The sequence below is a fragment of the Puma concolor genome, chromosome A2 (assembly GCF_028749965.1).
Source record: "Puma concolor isolate L17-30 chromosome A2, mPumCon1.1.hap2, whole genome shotgun sequence".
Lineage (NCBI taxonomy): Eukaryota > Metazoa > Chordata > Mammalia > Carnivora > Felidae > Puma > Puma concolor.
Window position 1 is genome coordinate 100,885,823 of NC_141668.1, and position 16,323 is coordinate 100,902,145.

At 48.9% G+C, this 16,323-nt stretch overlaps 1 protein-coding gene across 2 annotated transcripts in view; it reads right to left on the minus strand.

Annotated features, from left to right (window-relative positions):
• EGFR (epidermal growth factor receptor) overlaps positions 1-16,323 on the minus strand; it is a 213,035-nt gene that overhangs the window by 16,112 nt on the left and 180,600 nt on the right. For both annotated transcript variants that reach the window (XM_025923287.2, XM_086697064.1), the window contains exon 20: positions 10,506-10,691. In XM_025923287.2, the coding sequence (XP_025779072.1) occupies positions 10,506-10,691 (186 nt within the window). The remainder of the gene's footprint in view (positions 1-10,505; positions 10,692-16,323) is intronic.

The window sequence follows — 16,323 nt, forward strand, 5'->3', positions numbered from 1 at the left end:
GGCTGAAACTTGGCTGGACGACTGTCTGGACTCGGGCAACCGTGCCCCCTGCCTGGTGTCCCCTTCCCTGTGCTTAGTTGATCTACGAAGCAGGGAAGGTAAGGGTGCTCACCAGGCTGGGGCAGAGCCCTGCTTCTGGGTGATGTGAAGCCACACTCCCCTCCTGCTTCCCTGGACGACCTGACGGGATTCGCTACCAATGGAGAAGATTGTTTCTTTTTCCAGTTTGATTTTTTTTTCATTGCAATCACGTGGATACCGCATCTGCTTTTACAAGGTGGCCCTTCCCACCCCCTCTTTGGGTTGCCACCCTAATTCTGTTGTAACCAGAGTCACTGCTAAAGCAAAAGAAAGAAAGAATACTTGAGAAGCACCCAGCACATGGCCTGACACCTGAATTCCCAGAAGTGTTACCCCTCAACGTCTGTCCTTGCCCACAGCTTTCTTGGGGTCTGTCGCACTCACTTCCTGCTGGCAAGTGAGGTCACTTCCGGCCGCTACTCCTCCTTGCTCCATGCCTGCCTGGCTCAGCCAAGCGCCCTGAGACCCTCCCAAGCTCCAACCTGTTGACATGAGCGTGGAAGCTCTCACCTCTGTGCAGGGCCAGTCTGGCAGGTGGGAGAAGCCATTAAGTTCTGCAGACACCTTATGTTGTTTGTCCCACATTCTCTCCCACTTATTCACAAATGTGCCTGTCTCTCTCTCTCCAGCCGGGAGAATGGGCCAGGTTTCCAACCTCCTTTACAGACAACACTCATGAGGTCCCCAGTAAAGACAGGCACAGAAATGCTTATTGAAATGCATGAAATGGAGCCAAATGGGCTTCACTGACCCTGCATTACTCTCTAGCTTTTTTGTAGCTATGGCAGGACTTCCATGTTGGGGCAATGGAAGGGAGTACCTGTAGGTAGATATGGATTCCCAGATTTTCTGGCAAATTCTTTGCTTCCTTTTGCACGGATGTTAGGTAAACATTATTAGTGAAGTGACATTAAAATTTTTTTCTTCTTATTTTTTTTAATGTTTGTTTATTTTTGAGAGAGAGAGACAGAGCGTAAGCAGAGGAGGGACAGACAGAGAGAATCCGAAGCAGGTTCCAGGCTCTGAGCTGTCAGCACAGAGCCCGACGCGGGGCTCGAACCCATGAACTGTGAGATCATGACCTGAGCTGAAGTCGGATGCTTAACCGACTGAGCCACCCAGGCGCCCCCAATTTTTTTCTTTCTAGAGCAAAACTAACCCTCATAGGAAAGTAGGATCTTAGGAAGATGCTACCAGTAATTAGTCTTTGCGGGCTATTTTTGAGGGCTTCAATGTTTTTCTTTCCTTGGGAAAAAAATGATTAATTCCCATGTCTCCCTTCTCTGTGGTACTATCTAGAAAGTTCCTGAATGTTTCAGATACTGTTTGACTTAAGTGCCCCCGTTCTAAGATTTCTCAGGTGCTGCATAATAAGGTTAATAGGGCTCACGTCTACTCAAGAGGAAACCAGCAGGCTCTCCATGGGACAGCGTTTCCAAATTAGGGATTATTATTTAGGAATGGCATGTGGAGAGTGAGAGGGAAGGAACAGAAGCTGAGAAAACACTTCCAAACAGAAGGCTGACTTACTACGCCCTGTCACCTCTCCCCACGACCCCTTCACAGGGGGCTCCATTCATCAGCTTCCTTTTCTCCTTTGGTTCCTGCTTGGTCCTCCTGTCTCTTATACAAGAGTAAGTCCTCTATTAAACATGGTGTACTCTTACCCATTCCAAAAGGGTTAACTGAGCTTGGCCTCTCGCCTGGTTAGCACAACATGTGCATTCCAGGCTGTATTAGCTCACTTGTTCTCCCTCCTTCCTTTTCTCTCTTGCCCTTGTTTTCTCTTTTTCCTTCCACCCTGCATGGCTTGTGTGCTCATCAGACCTTTCCCGAAGATTGCCTCAGTGGTAGGGATCACGTAGCTGTTGCACATTCATATAGTAATGATCACACATTAAGTCCTGACACACGGGAGCCCGTCAACCTTGCCCTATCCCTCTGACTTTATTTCAAATTTGTGCTCTGAGTTCACAAGACCCCCAAGGGGGGATGTTAGAGGGTATTTCCAGCTTCATCTAACTACCATCTCAAACCTTTCATTCTGCCTATTGGAATGCCTAACAATCTGTGCACTGGACACATTTGCACAAAAGTTGTTGAAAAATGAATGAATGAATGAATGATCAGAGCAGTGGACAGTTGTGAGCACTGATGATGTGCCAGACATTTCAAATACACCTCCAAAGAAAGCCACTCTGGTGCTGGGGTCCCGGCACCCACATGACCACCTTGAGAGCCGCCCCAGAGGGTCTAGAGGCCGGTCAGACCAAGTGCTCTGGGTCCTTAAGACCACCATTGGGACCCAGACCTAATTTCCTACTGATACTCGCATGCTGGCCCAAAGGCTGCCTCAGATGTCGAAGAAACTCCAAATAAACAAACAAAAAGACCCTCCGGTCTTTAAAGGACCAGAACCACTTTAATAAATTGTGACGTTTTCTCAGAACATCGGTCTTTAGAGAAGCCTTGGGAATGGGGAGGAAAGAGCCATTTACATCCTCTGGAGCACCAGCTAATCAGCCAGAGGGGTTTAAATCAGAGATGATTTGGGGGCGGCAAGATTAGGCTCATTTGAACTTAGATAAAACTCTATTCATCAAGTCTCTGTCCCACACTTATAGAGGCAGTTTCAAAGACCATCTCAGTGCCCAGCAAAGTTATATTTTAACCAGTCAGCAAAGATAAGAGACGTGATAAGAGCCCATCTACACAGAGAACCACAGGAAGCTGTATCATCACGGGCTCAGTAGGGCCTCTTTGGGGAGCTCATTTCCTGAAGAGATCCTCTCTTTAATTTAAATCAACATATTTATTTTTGTTAATTACTACAGGACAGCTAGGATGAATTTTGAAATATGAAGGTTATACGGGAATTTGAAGAGCCAGCTTGGAACCTGTGTGCACACAAGAGAAGCCCAGGGATATGCTTCACACGGATATTAAGGATTTTTCTGGCATACCACCTACGGAAGAAGAAAGGACTGGGGGTGGTTGAGTTTGACATTTGCAGACTCTTTTCCCTGAGGGCTGCAGCATCCTACAACTCTTGGGAGGAGTCCAGAGTGAGAGGCTGGGATCCATTTCTGTTCTATTTCATAAACAGCTATGGGGAGTCCATTGACCCCTGACTTCGTGAGTACGGAAATGGCACAAAGTAGGAAGTAGAGAGGTTGGCAGATGGTTTTGGCAGAGTAAACTCAATAGTATGTTTCATCTACCACTGAGCCCCTACCCAGAAGAGGTAGAAAGTGTCAGAATTTCCAATCCCAGACAGGGCTCGTTTGGCACCAACATCCTACTGTGAGGGGACAGGAGACCAGCCAGGCTCACTGGTCTGTGGGTTCTGCCCTGAGCCATGACAGCAAGTGCAAGAGTACGGAAAATGAAAACCACGATGAGATATCACCTCACACCTGTCAGAATGGCTAAAATTAACAACTCAGGCAACAATAGATGTTGGCGAGGATGCAGAGAAAGAAGAACCCCTTTGCACTGTTGGTGGGAATGCAAACTGGTGTAACCACTGTGGAAAATAGAACAGAAATTCCTCAAAAAATTAAAAATGGAACTAGCCTACAACCCAGCAGTTGCACTACTAGGTATTTATCCAAAGGCTACAAAAATGCTGATTTGAAGGAGCACACGCATCCCGATGTTTATAGCAGCACTATCAACAACAGCCAAAGTATGGAAAGAGCCCAAACATCCAACAGCTGATGAATGGATAAAGAAGATGTGGTTTATATATACAATGGAGTTTTACTCGGACATCAAAAGGAGTGAAATCTTGCCATTTGCAACAACGTGGATGGAACTAGAGTGTATTATGCTAAGCGAAATAAGTCAGACAAATATATGATTTCACTCATGTGTGAAATTTAAGAAACAAAACAGATGAACATAGGGGAAGGGAAGGAAAAATAAAAACAGAGAAGGAGGCAGACCATAAAAGACTCTTAACTATAGAGAACAAACTGAGGGTTGCTGGAAGGGAGGTCGGTGGGGGATGGGCTAAATGGATGATGAGCGTTAAGGAGGGCACCTGTTAAGGATGAGTACTGGGTGTTATATGTAAGTGATGAATCACTGGGTTCTACTCCTGAAACTTTATGTTAACTAACTTGACTTTAAATAAATATATTTTAAAAAAAGAAAAGAAAAGAAAAGAAAAGAATACAAAACAGTATGGACTTGGGAGACTGGCTGCCTGGGGCCCAATCCTGATTTTGCTACTTACTAGCTCAAGACCTCGGCAAGTGACTTACACATGCCTGTGCCTCAGTTTCCCCATATGTAAACTGGGCTCCTCAGAAGGTTAAATAAGTTAATCCATGTAGAACACTCAGGATGGTGCCCAGTGAAAGCCCTTCATCATCTCCCCGAACTGCCAAATCCACCCACACTTCTCCCTCCTTTTTGCCGTGAGCTTGAATTAGGCCGCGACTCCTCCACTTTCCCAAAAAGTCTGATCGTGAACAAATTCCCGAGAGGCGCCCTTTGCTTTCTTCATCCGAAGCTGTCTTCTTGGCCCTGCCGGGGCCTCCCCTCCTCCTCTCTAGCTCCGCACCCTGCCCTTCCCTTCCCGGAGCAGCCCAGCTCTCAGCCCCTGAGCTGCTCTGCATTCCTGACACTGTGGGATGGCCACCTCTCACTGTGTGCTCACTGCCAACAGGCGGGTCAGGCCTCTCACTCACGTCTCCAGCACAGAACTCTCGAGGCTAAGGCACAGGCTGGTGTGCCCATCCCCTGCCCATCCCCCCCGTCCCCTCCCCACTGTCCTCACAGCACCTGGTGCCTGGTTGACAGACTGAGCCCACCTTGCCGGACCCCGTGTGTTCTTCATAGCAGCCTTCGGGAGTCCGTCCTCCGTGCACCCAGCTCTCCTGCTCTGACCATTCACTCCCTGCAACACTGCTAGCTGTGTGGCTCCGGTTCCCTCACTGGCTTATAAACTGGGGAGATAAGAAATTTCATCTTATTTATACATCTATTTCACACGATTCCTAATACTGGCACATACACGCCCAAGAAATGACGAAGTGAAATATCTAAACGTTGGTATTTTGATGCTTTGATATTTTAATAGCACAGTAACTTTTGGCTTTTTAATGACTTCCTGCAAAGCGATCATTTAGGTTGATTAAATGCAACTGTAACTTTTTGTGGAACATTCGAGAATAAGTAAAAAATAATCCAAATAACTGAAATGTCTGGTAACTGGATCTACTGTTTGGCTCTGTTGCTGATCTGTCTTGTTGCCTAGGTGTTTACAGAGGAGGGTGCTTTGCAGTCGTCCTTTCTGAGGACGGAGCAGAGGTCAGTGGTGAATCAGCACCCTTGGGCTGCACCTTGAACCTCACCTTGATGAATCCTGACCTGGAGTGTAGAGGGAGCTGACCTGAGTGGGAAGGCCAGAGCCCAGGCAGGACCAGGAGTCTGTGCATCTGAAGTTCCAGAGAATGGAGTGTCTCTTTGCCACGACACCCTGGTTAGACTAACAGACTGTAGTTCTTTTCCTAGTTCTTCAGCCAGCATGATTTTCATTCTCTCACACCCCTGCTCATCTATTATGACCACAGTAGAGTTTGTCAACGTGGGTTTCATGACGGGGCACCCAGAACCGAACATACGTGGCCTGGAATGTTCCGGCTACATCAGGGTAGAACGAGCACTTCCTTCTCCTCACCTGGACCTGATAACCTGCGAATGGCTCTGCCCATCTTGTCTCCTCCCCCTTTTAGCGGCTCCCAGGCAGTGACGGTTCTGACAAATGTGTGGCCCATGAAAACACCTGGGGCTTCTTCAGATAAACTTACACCACACCAAGTAATCCCGTGTACTTCCAAAATGAAAGCTTTGAACTAACTTTTTAAGTTTATCCTTATTAAACTGTATCTCACAGCCTGACCTAAGCATGGTTTGGTGCCCATCGAGCTGTGGTCAGAGAATGGCCCTGCAGCCCATGTCTTCCCAAGAGCCTCTGCTGCCTCCTGCCTTCTGTCTTCAAACCCCACTGGGCCTGATCCCGAGGATCCGTGATGTATGCCAATTCCCTGAAAACTCAACTCCGTGAGATCTTAATCAGGGTTAGGTGATGAGAAAGTTCTTTTGTCCCAAAGGTTTGGGAAAATGACGGATTAAGCACAGTCTGGAGAGCTTGCTTTCCTGCGGGACTTTGCAATAATGTGCGGGACAACGGATACTCTGAGGGGTATTTTCCAAGAGATGGATGATAGGATAATAGGATCTTTCAGATTAGAACATACTATAACATTATTGTGCCATCTGATATATTTTCGGACTTACTAGCTGCCTTATGTAGCCAGAAAGAGTAGATACACTTTCTGAAGCAGCTAAGTCCCAGCAAGTGGGAGCTACCCGGCCTCATGAGCCAGGAGCTTAGGAAACAAAGATCTTTCTGACTGGGGGCAGGTGGCGGTCCTGAGACCGGAGAATTGAATCCATTTTCACCGTGTGTGGTGAGGGGCTGTGGCTCTCTTCTGCTCTCCCAGTCCCATCCTGACCGAGTCCCTTCCTCCTTCTCTTTTCTTTTCCTTTTGCCCAGGTGATATAATTTGTCCTCTCAGCAGTTCAGCCAGGAAAATAAACTTGCCTAACAGTGGCCAGCTCTCCATCAATATTGAGAAAACTTCCCAAGAGAGCCCATGCCTTTGTAAATCAATGCAGGACGTTTATAAGTCAATGCATCCCACTTTAAAAATGCCACGAGTTTAGTTTCTGGTCAGCCACTAAGTGTTTCTGGGTGGTTTCAAAAACAGCATTTCATACTTAGATAAAGAGTCACTAACCCAAGAGCAAATTTCTCTCTTCACGACTGAGGAAACCATTATTTTCCTTTCCCTCCGGGACAGGCACTCCATCACTACAGCTATTCAAATAGAGTGGGAAAAGATTTCTCTTCTGAATTAGAGAGCAAATCTATCCCAGACCGCTAACAGCCACCACCTGGAAGAACATCAATGTGAAGTAGAGCTAAACAAAGTACAATAGACAGAATAGTGGATTTCAATTAACGGGCTGAAATTGTGAGTAACATTATACGGAGAACGATCTTGCAAAACTCTCAGGCCCTGGAAACTCAACTCGGGGACTCTGGTAACTCCTATGACAGGGCCCAGGCAAAGCTGAATTCCTCCTTGCTGTGGCTACCAGCATATTTATGTTTGTGTGTTTTTTTTCCATTTTGGTCGGAGAAGCTGGTGTTTAGGGTAAAATACACTTCCAACTTTGTAGACACCAGGGGTCAGGCAGATTAAAACGTAAGGTTGCAAAGGAGAGAGAGGAAAAAAAAAAACAAAAAACTCACGACTGCGAGAAGATCCGGAAACAGGAGATGCTCTACTAAATGAAAGCGGATGTACAACTCGAGAAGACAGCACTTCAGCTTAGATTTCAGTTGTTGATGCAACAAAACTTAGCCAAAATACGGGGCAAGAAACGGAGAGAGGGAGCGTTCAGTGAGCACCACATGCATGCGGGAACCATGATAGATGCGTCACAGAGGCTAAATGGGGTTGTCCTCACCACCCAGGAGGACCGATGGCAGAATCTCGTTTACAGCCAAAGAGGCTAGGCACAAAAAGACAAGCAACTTGCCGGAGGTCACATGGCTAATAAATGCCACCACTGAGATTTGAATCTACACTCCGCTGACTCGTAAACACAGTTCTGTATTGGACAAAACTTGCTGAGGCTATGTGCCCCATCACAAGAAATGCCACTTTCGTGGAGCTGGTGGTTGCCATGAGATAATTAGAGAAGAAATGCTCAGTCTCTTGGCACCCTCTGGTGAAGTGGGCCTCATGAATCTGGGAGGAGAAGCCGGCCGCAGATATACAGAAATGTGGACGCTCTGCCCCGGGTGGCGATGCGGCCAGGACACCCACTCTTCCAGGGCTCACCTTCCAGATGGGGCAGGTGGGCACACACTCGAGTGAACAAGTACATAAGCCACATCTTCCCAGGTAGCAAGATGTGCTTAAAAGAAAATAAAGCAAATAAAGCAAGGTACGGAGGGCCATACTCCCAGTTTGTTGCCTTAGATAATCGAGGAAGAAAGCTAAGTGAGAATTTCTGGGTTCAGGAGTCAGCGTATGAGCAGACCTCTAGGAATAATTCTATATTCAGTAAAACCTACTTGGGGCTAACCACCTCCTTCCCCAGATCAGCCACTGTTCCGGACTGAATAGGGTCCCTGAGTTTCATGCTGACCAGGAACCTCAGAAAGTGACCTGGTTTGTTTGGATACAGGGTGCTGGAGATGTAACCAGGTAAAGGTCTTGGATGAAATCACCCTGGATTTAGGGGTGACAGGTGTCTTTTAAGAGAATGGAAAAGGCAATTTTGACTGAGACACAGAGAAGAAGGCTATGTGAAGACTCAGGCAGAGGTTGGAGGGACTCAGGCAGAGGTTGGAGGGACACAGCCAGGAGCCTGGGGATGTCTAGAGCTACCAAAAAAGGAAAGGCAAGGACAGATTCTTCCCTAGAGCCTTCCGACAGGGCATGGCCCAGCTGGCACCTTGATTTTGGACTGCTGAGCTGCAGAGTTGTGACAGGGTGGGTTACCGTTGTGGTAAGCCACCAGTCTGTGACAATTTGTGGCAGCCTCAGGAAACTAAACCAGTCACAGAAATAATGAGCATTTTCATGAAACCACAGCATCGGAGGCATGGCTCCCCACTTCCAGGGCTGTTCTCTAATAACACGAATAACCCCTCTGCTCTGTGGCCAGGGTACGGCTGGGAGAATGACAGGAACACCAGGCGACTAGAGATGGTGAGAGGAGGAGAGCCCTCCCACTTCCCAGGGTACTGGGAGCCTCCAGCAGCTGTAGATGGCACCGGAATAAACAGCAACGTGCTGCTCTCTGGTCATCCTGGGAGGTGGCCTCCCACTTGGCCAACATGGCGCAGAACCCTGGATTCAGGAAAGGAGCCTGCCTTCCCTTGGTGCCGGTGCTCTCAGCAAGAGTCTGTCCTGTGGTATTATGGGCATCCACTGGCTGGCCAGTGCCCCAGACATGTTTTATCTGTCCTATCAGTCACCTCGCACACCTGCTAGGAATTAAGATCAGAACACTGCCAGAGTAATTCCACAGGACTGACTACCACCACGACGCGGGGTGATGTGAGCAGGCAGGAACCAAACAACACCCGGTGGAAGACAGGCTTTCTGACTCTGTGGCCCCAGCACACCCCTCCACACCCTGCTGCACTGGGGAGACAGACAATGTCAATGACATACGCGCTCAGAAAGGGGCCTGCCCACAAATTCCCCAAATTCAACCCAGTAAAACATTGCCAGGAAAAAACAGAATTTGGCCAGTTGGGTTGCAAATAACTGATGCAGTGCTGGGGTCAAGAGAGAGAGGTCTGAGGGGAGCCTGGGCCACTCCATCAGTTCAGTAACCGACTTCGGCTTGCGTCATGATCTCGTGGTTTGTGAGTTCGAGCCCCGCAACGAGCTCGCTGCTGTTGGCCTGTCAGCACAGAGCGCGCTTCAGATCCTCTGTCCCCTTCTCTCTGCCCCTCCCCACCTCGCACTCTCTCAAAAATAAATAAACATTAAAAAAAAGGGGGGGGGAGTTTTGAGATTAAAGTACAAGTCCTTTGGAGGCCAGATGGGTAGTTAAATACCCAGCACATGGCTCTGCTTCTGTCCTCAGCACACAGGTAGGGCCACCTGGCCACTGTCAGCGTTATCTGCCCTCCCTCACTCTGGATCAGGCCTGTTAACAGAGGAGGGGTGGGCACATGAGGAGTCCCAGTGAAGCAGCAGAAGCACCTGTTCACCTGCTGGGTCTCGCACCCAGCACCTGCCCTTGTTGTCACAGCCACACTGCCATCTGAGTCCCAGTCTCAGCCTCAGCCTCCCTGCTTGCCTTGTTATCAAGTCCCGACTGGGCAGAAGCCACATCTTGACCGTAATAGTCAACACAAAGGACGCCAGAGAAATAAGAGCATTGGCCATCAAATCATACTAACACCTAATAAAGAGAAAATTGTTTAAATGTAGTCATATCATTAGATTTTCAACGTGCAGTGGGACAGGCACTGATTTGATGCCAAAGGCAATCAATTCAACTGAAACCAAAATAAAGGAGAGCGAATGCTGTGTGTCTGGGTACACACGCGCACTCACGCGTGTACCCTCGCGGCAAACTTAGTTGTCCCAGGATGGAGAACCCAATTGTCGATTTTCCAGCTATCTTTATTTTTTTCCCCTTGCTGTTTTTCTTCGGGGCTCCCACGAATGACCGCATCATCCCAGGCCATGAGGGACAGGCACCGCGAGCTAAGGCAGCCGCACCTCCTGTTTAGTGGGCATCTCTGCCCTACTTTCGGAGCTGGGCCCTGCTCTGTGCACAACCCCTCTGGGTGGGCTTCCACATCGACTTACCTTCGCAATCTGCACACACCAGTTGAGCAGGTACTGGGAGCCAATGTTGTCCTTGTGCTCTCGGACATAGTCCAGGAGGCAGCCGAAGGGCATGAGCTGTGTGATGAGCTGGACCGTGGACGTCAGGCAGATGCCCAGGAGGCGGCACACGTGGGGATTGTCCACACTGGCCATCACGTAAGCTTCCTGCATGAAGGAGAGGAGAGGAAAGCATTAGAAAGGTCCCCCTATGGTGGCTGACGGGAGAGGCAGGCAGAGCCCTTTCTGGGTAAAAAGAAGCAAAGCGCAAACGTGATTTTGAGTTCCAAAGTGTGTACTTGAGGAGGACGGGGCAGCCCATGAAAGATTCAGTGCAACGGACATTTACATTCATGCGAGGTCTACTGCATACATATTAGGCTGTGAAAGGACCCGTGAGTGGAAGACGGGACCCTGTGAGTGTGAAGCAAGGCTTTCCGTCTACAGAGAGACCCACGCCACGCAGCATTTGGCAACAGCACACTGAATGAAAACGGAACCCGCTGACATCTCTGTTCTTAAGACCTCTGTCCGAAGGCCAAAGCTGCTGCACCCTGAAATGTTGTCAGGGCTGCAGAAATCCGTGTCTGGGCCCCTACGCCTTGGTAATGCCTTTCTCACTGAATGGAGACACACGTGCAGAGGTATGATGGTGAAAGTTCCCAGCAGAGGTCACACAAGTCCGCAAGTGGCCCCGGAGAGAGACCTCACTTCTCAACAAGGCCGGGTCTCAGCGGGCAATGGTCCACCGCACCACTATGGTCCTGGGAGTAGAGCCAGAGAGGCCCTTCTGGGTGGCTTTGAACCAGACAGAGGGCATTACGTTACAGTGACTGCAGACTCTGTTGGCTGCCCGGGATTCATTTGTTTTTTGTTGATGTTGTTGTTGTTTTAAGTTTTTATGTATTTTTGTGTGTGTGTGAGAGAGAGAGAGAGGGGAACGCGCGCCCACATGCGAGCATGTGGGGGAGGGGCAGAGAGAGACAGGGGGAGAGACTGAATCCCAAGCAGCCTCCACACCGTCAGCGCAGAGCCTGATGTGGGGCTCGAACCCACGAACTGTGAGATCATAACCTGAGCTGAAACTGAGAGCCAGACACTTAACCGACTGAGCCACCCAGGCGCCCCTGCCCAGGATTCATTTCTCAAGAGAGGGGGGTCGATGTGGCCGCCGTGCCTCAGTCTCAAGATGGGAAACTGCTGTTCTGCAAAGTGCCCCCTCCCTCATTTAACTGGCTGTCACGGCAGAGGCCTTTTGGGACACAGAACTGTGACTACAGACTTTATTTTAACCCTTCTGTTCTTGGGTGCAAGAAGCAGGTTTTATTTCCAACTGCGCACACAATGGGACCCTCTCTTCTGTCTCACAGCACCCATAAATTCTGTCCTCCCTTCGAACACCTTTAATTCAGATGTGACAGGGACCACATGGCCTGCAAGAAAGAGCTCAGAAGTTCTTTCATATATTCCCACCACTCCTGAGGGCGGAATGTGGACTTGGCCCCCAGGAGAAGGGGGATGCTTGGGTGAGAACATCACAGGAGCCAGGGGTGACAGAGGAGACCGAGGACACAGGTCGCTGGGCTGGGGGTGGAGGGCAATACACATACTCCCAAACTCAAACCTGATCACATCATGTTTCTTGCCTTCAGCCTTTCTCCGGCCTCACAGTTCCTGGGCAGCCCCAGGCCTTGAACGTCAGCCCCTCCTCCGGAACCCCCCACCCCCCCTCCTTCCCCTTCTTCCTGCTCTGGGCTCTCTCAACCTCCCTCAGGCCCTCGCCCACAAGAGGGCCTCTGCCTGGAATGTCTTTCCACCTCCTCTTTCCTTCTCTGACTCCTCCTCCGAGGGGCCTTCCCGACTCCCCAGTCTCAAACTCTCTTGGCATCTCGCAGTTTTTCCTTGGGGGAGCAGGCTCTTTACTGCCTGGGAACTTGCTGGAGATACAAATTCCTGGGCCCCACCCAGGCCTACCCTACCGTGTGAGATGCCGGGAGGTGCGCCCAGCAATCTGTTTGAACAAACCCCCCAGGGGATTCTGAGTGCTCAGGAGCACTAATCATAATCTGCTCTTAAATACTTGTGTGATTCTGAAAATGTCCTCCCTCCCCATCAAGCTCTTTGAGGAAAGGACTACATTCTCAGCTCCCGTCATTTGCCTATTTAGCGCCATATTTTGTTGGCAAACGCTGTTCATTTGTCGCCTCAATATCCCCTGCATGTACCTGAGGCCTCAGCAAGTGGGGTTAATGCCTTGGTGCTAGGGTGGACATTTATTCCTCTTTTGTCCTTCCAGTGGTACCAAACATCTGTCTAGGCACGTAAGTGCCTCAAAATGGTCAGGACTGAACTACACTGAAATCATACAAAGGCAGAAATTCAAAGCAAATCAGAGACCGTGCCACTCCCATTAACAACAGCAACAAAAATTCCCTTAGCTTTTAACATTTGCTGCCAACGTCTGTGTGGATGCTTTCCTGCAGGCCTAGGCCCTCTCCTTGCAGGGAGAGCTGGGAGAGCTGGTATTTCTTCTGTATTATAACCATCGTATCACAACATTTAAGGGCAGGGTAGACATTTGACACTTATGCACATTCAAACATCGTTTAATCTTGGAGAAGGGCTGTTTATAAAACTTAGAACTGGAGGGTCCTGCAAGTCCCATTTCTTCTGAGGCCGTTACTTGCCTGAAAGGGAAACTGAGGCCCAGGGAGGCGAATGGAGACGCCTTGTGTCAGAGCTGGGCCCACAGAAGGGTCTCCTCACAAGGGAGGCACCCTCCACGAGCCCCCTCCTCACCCCACACACTGCACCCCGTGGTCTCCTGTGATGCCTTGTTGAGCGCTCTGGTTAACAGGCTACCAGAAAGCTCGGAGACCTCGTGACACACACAGCACATATATAAATGTTTGCATTCTTTTTCCATTGCCTTCCCTAAACTTAAACTGGGAAGTCTATGGAAAAATTAAGAGGCCACGCGATTGCCAGAAAAGCACAAATCACGTCTCTCCCCCAAGTCTGGGAAACTGTACAACCATAACTCCAAAGAAGTCCTCTGGCCGTCCCTATTTTCTCAAGATCTGGTTGAGATTTGGAAACATGTTGTATTCATTTTCGAGGGGAGAAAAATCTGCAGAGCAGAGCAGTTTGAGCTGCCCATCTGTTGTGGGGCCGCGAGGAGCTGACCTGGACCGGGGGATCGGGGAACGGAGCACGGGGCGTGGGTGTCGGGCCACACAGAGCCTGGAGCCCTGCCAGGTCCCCGATCCTATTAAAATCCGATAGTGCAACAGAACTAGGTCATCGCTTCCGCCCCGCCCCCAAATACAATGGACAGGCTGTTTGGTCGTGTGTCCTGTTTGGTGTGCACAGAAGTTGAAGCGAGCTTTGTTCTGAGCTGTTTATCTTGGAATCTCAAAGGTGCACTGTGACTTGCAGAAAGAATGCATGGTAGTCCACAACAGTGTCTGGACTGGACACGCCAGCCACGCGCACAGACCGGCAGGCAGAGCCCACGTTCAGTTCAGAGACCCCGAGGCTGAGTCACATGGCAGGGTGCCTCTGAGGCTTTGGGACCTTGAAAGTCTATTATTTTGTCCTTTGCCAAAATGATGTTTGATGCCTTCCTTTTCACTTTTCTCCTTTAGCTGTGAACTATTTTAGGTTAAGAATTGGGGCAAAGAGGGGCGCCTGGGTGGCTCAGTCGGTTGAGCATCCGACTTCGGCTCAGGTCATGATCTCGCAGTTCGTGAGTTCGAGCCCCGCGTCGGGCTCTGTGCTGACAGCTCAGAGCCTGGAGCCTGCTTCAGATTCTGTGTCCCCCTCTCTCTCTGCCCCACCCCTGCTTGTGCTCTGTCTCTCTCTGTCTTTCAAAAATGAATAAACATTAAAAAAATAAAAAAAAAAACACAAAAAGAATTGGGGAAAAGAGGGCACCTGGGTGACTCAGTTGGTTGAGTGTCCAACTTCAGCTCAGTATCTCACAGTCCATGAGTTTGAGCTCCGTGTTGGGCTCTGTGCTGACAGCTTGGAGCCTGGAGCCTGCTTCAGATTCTGTGTCCCCCTCTCTCTCTGCCCCACCCCTGCTTGTGCTCTGTCTCTGTCTTTCAAAAATGAATAAACATTAAAAAAAAAATTAAAAAAAAAAAAAAGAATTGGGGAAAAGAGGGCACCTGGGTGGCTCAGTCGGTTAAGCATCTGACTCTTGATTTTGGCTCAGGTCATGATCTCACGGTTCATGGGATTGAGTCCCGCATCAGGCCCTGTCCTGACAGCATGGAGCCTGCTTGGGATTCTCTCTCTCCCTCTCTCTCTCTCTCTCTGCCTCTCCCTTACTGGCATGAACTCTTGCAGGCTCTCGCTCTCTCTCAAAATACATAAACATTAAAAAAAAAAAGAATTGGGGAAAAGGATTCCACTACATTTTAAACTCCTTCAGGAAGGCATACACTGAACCTTAAGAATGAAAGGTAGGTGCCCCTACATTTTTGAAACCGTACCAGTTAACTAAGCCACCAGCATCAGCTTAAACCAGAGGCTGCCTCGTGTATGTTCTGGATCTCAGTGTCTGATCTCAGTAGGGGAAGAAGGGTAGCCAGTATTGGGTGCGTGGGACCATTTACAAGTGAGTATGAACACTTCAAAGGACACGTTCAGCCCCATCGGGCTGTCCTGTCACAGAACTGACTTGCCCTTAGCTCACTGTTGAAACTGGCCTTATAATCACTTCCCTTACCGGCTCCTCCTTTCCTTCAGGGGCTCTCCATCACCCAGGAATCAACCTGCCCTGATGGGATTGCCTGCGAATTCTGGGCAGACTGGGCTTCAGGAAAAGCAAATGACAAGTTCTCAAGTGTGTCACCCATGAACTGTGACAGCTGTGATGTCTGCTATCAGAAAAGATAAGAGTCCAGTAGAAACAAGAATCAAAGGCAGGAACAAAATAATGGGGGGCAGGGGGGGTAGAGAAAAGGAGTTGACACTGTGGTACGGTATACAAGAAAGTTAAGAGAGTAGATCTCAAGAGTTCTTAGGCAGGGAGCAACTTTTCTTTTTTTGCTTTTCTTATTGTATCTATATGAGGCGAAGACGCTAGTGAACCTTACTGCGGTATCACGTCACAGTATGTGCAAGTTAGGCCACCATGCTTTACGCCAATTATATCTCAGTAACCCTGGAGAAAAAAACGCAAAAAACAAAACAAAACAAACAAAACTTCCCCCAAAATGGAGGGAGAAGAGAGCAGGAGAGAAGCAGAGCAAGAGGTAAACAGAGGCTCATGTTTTGTAAACTTTTCAGGGTTTACTTTATTGTCCACCCCTCCTCTACCCCACCACAGCAGATTTCCTCCGGTTTCAGGGGACCTGGAGGTCCTTTTCAGTGAAAACGACTTCTCCCCCAAAGCACACCTATTGTCTTCAAAATCCCCCTTACTCTGGGTTGTAAACATTGCTGAAATTCACATTTCAGCATTGTTTTGTGAGATTTATTGGAATGCCCTGAATGAGTAAAGCACGAATTAAGGAAGCAGACTCCGCAAAAAAGATTTTCTTTTCAAAGCAATACGTGAGGGAGCTGGAGGTTCTAAGTCAAGAGCCTTCGCAAACATATTTCTTGAGGTTATGCCAATGAGAGTTGACGGTATATGTTAATTGGACTTCACGTTAATTTGTAAGCCATTGAAAATGAGAGGTAATTTTGCTCGATACGTATATCTTCAACGTGTGCGATTTGCTACTGCACTTTATTTATTAATACATCATCTCTCATTTAGGGTGTGCCAGAGTGGGAATCTCCTATT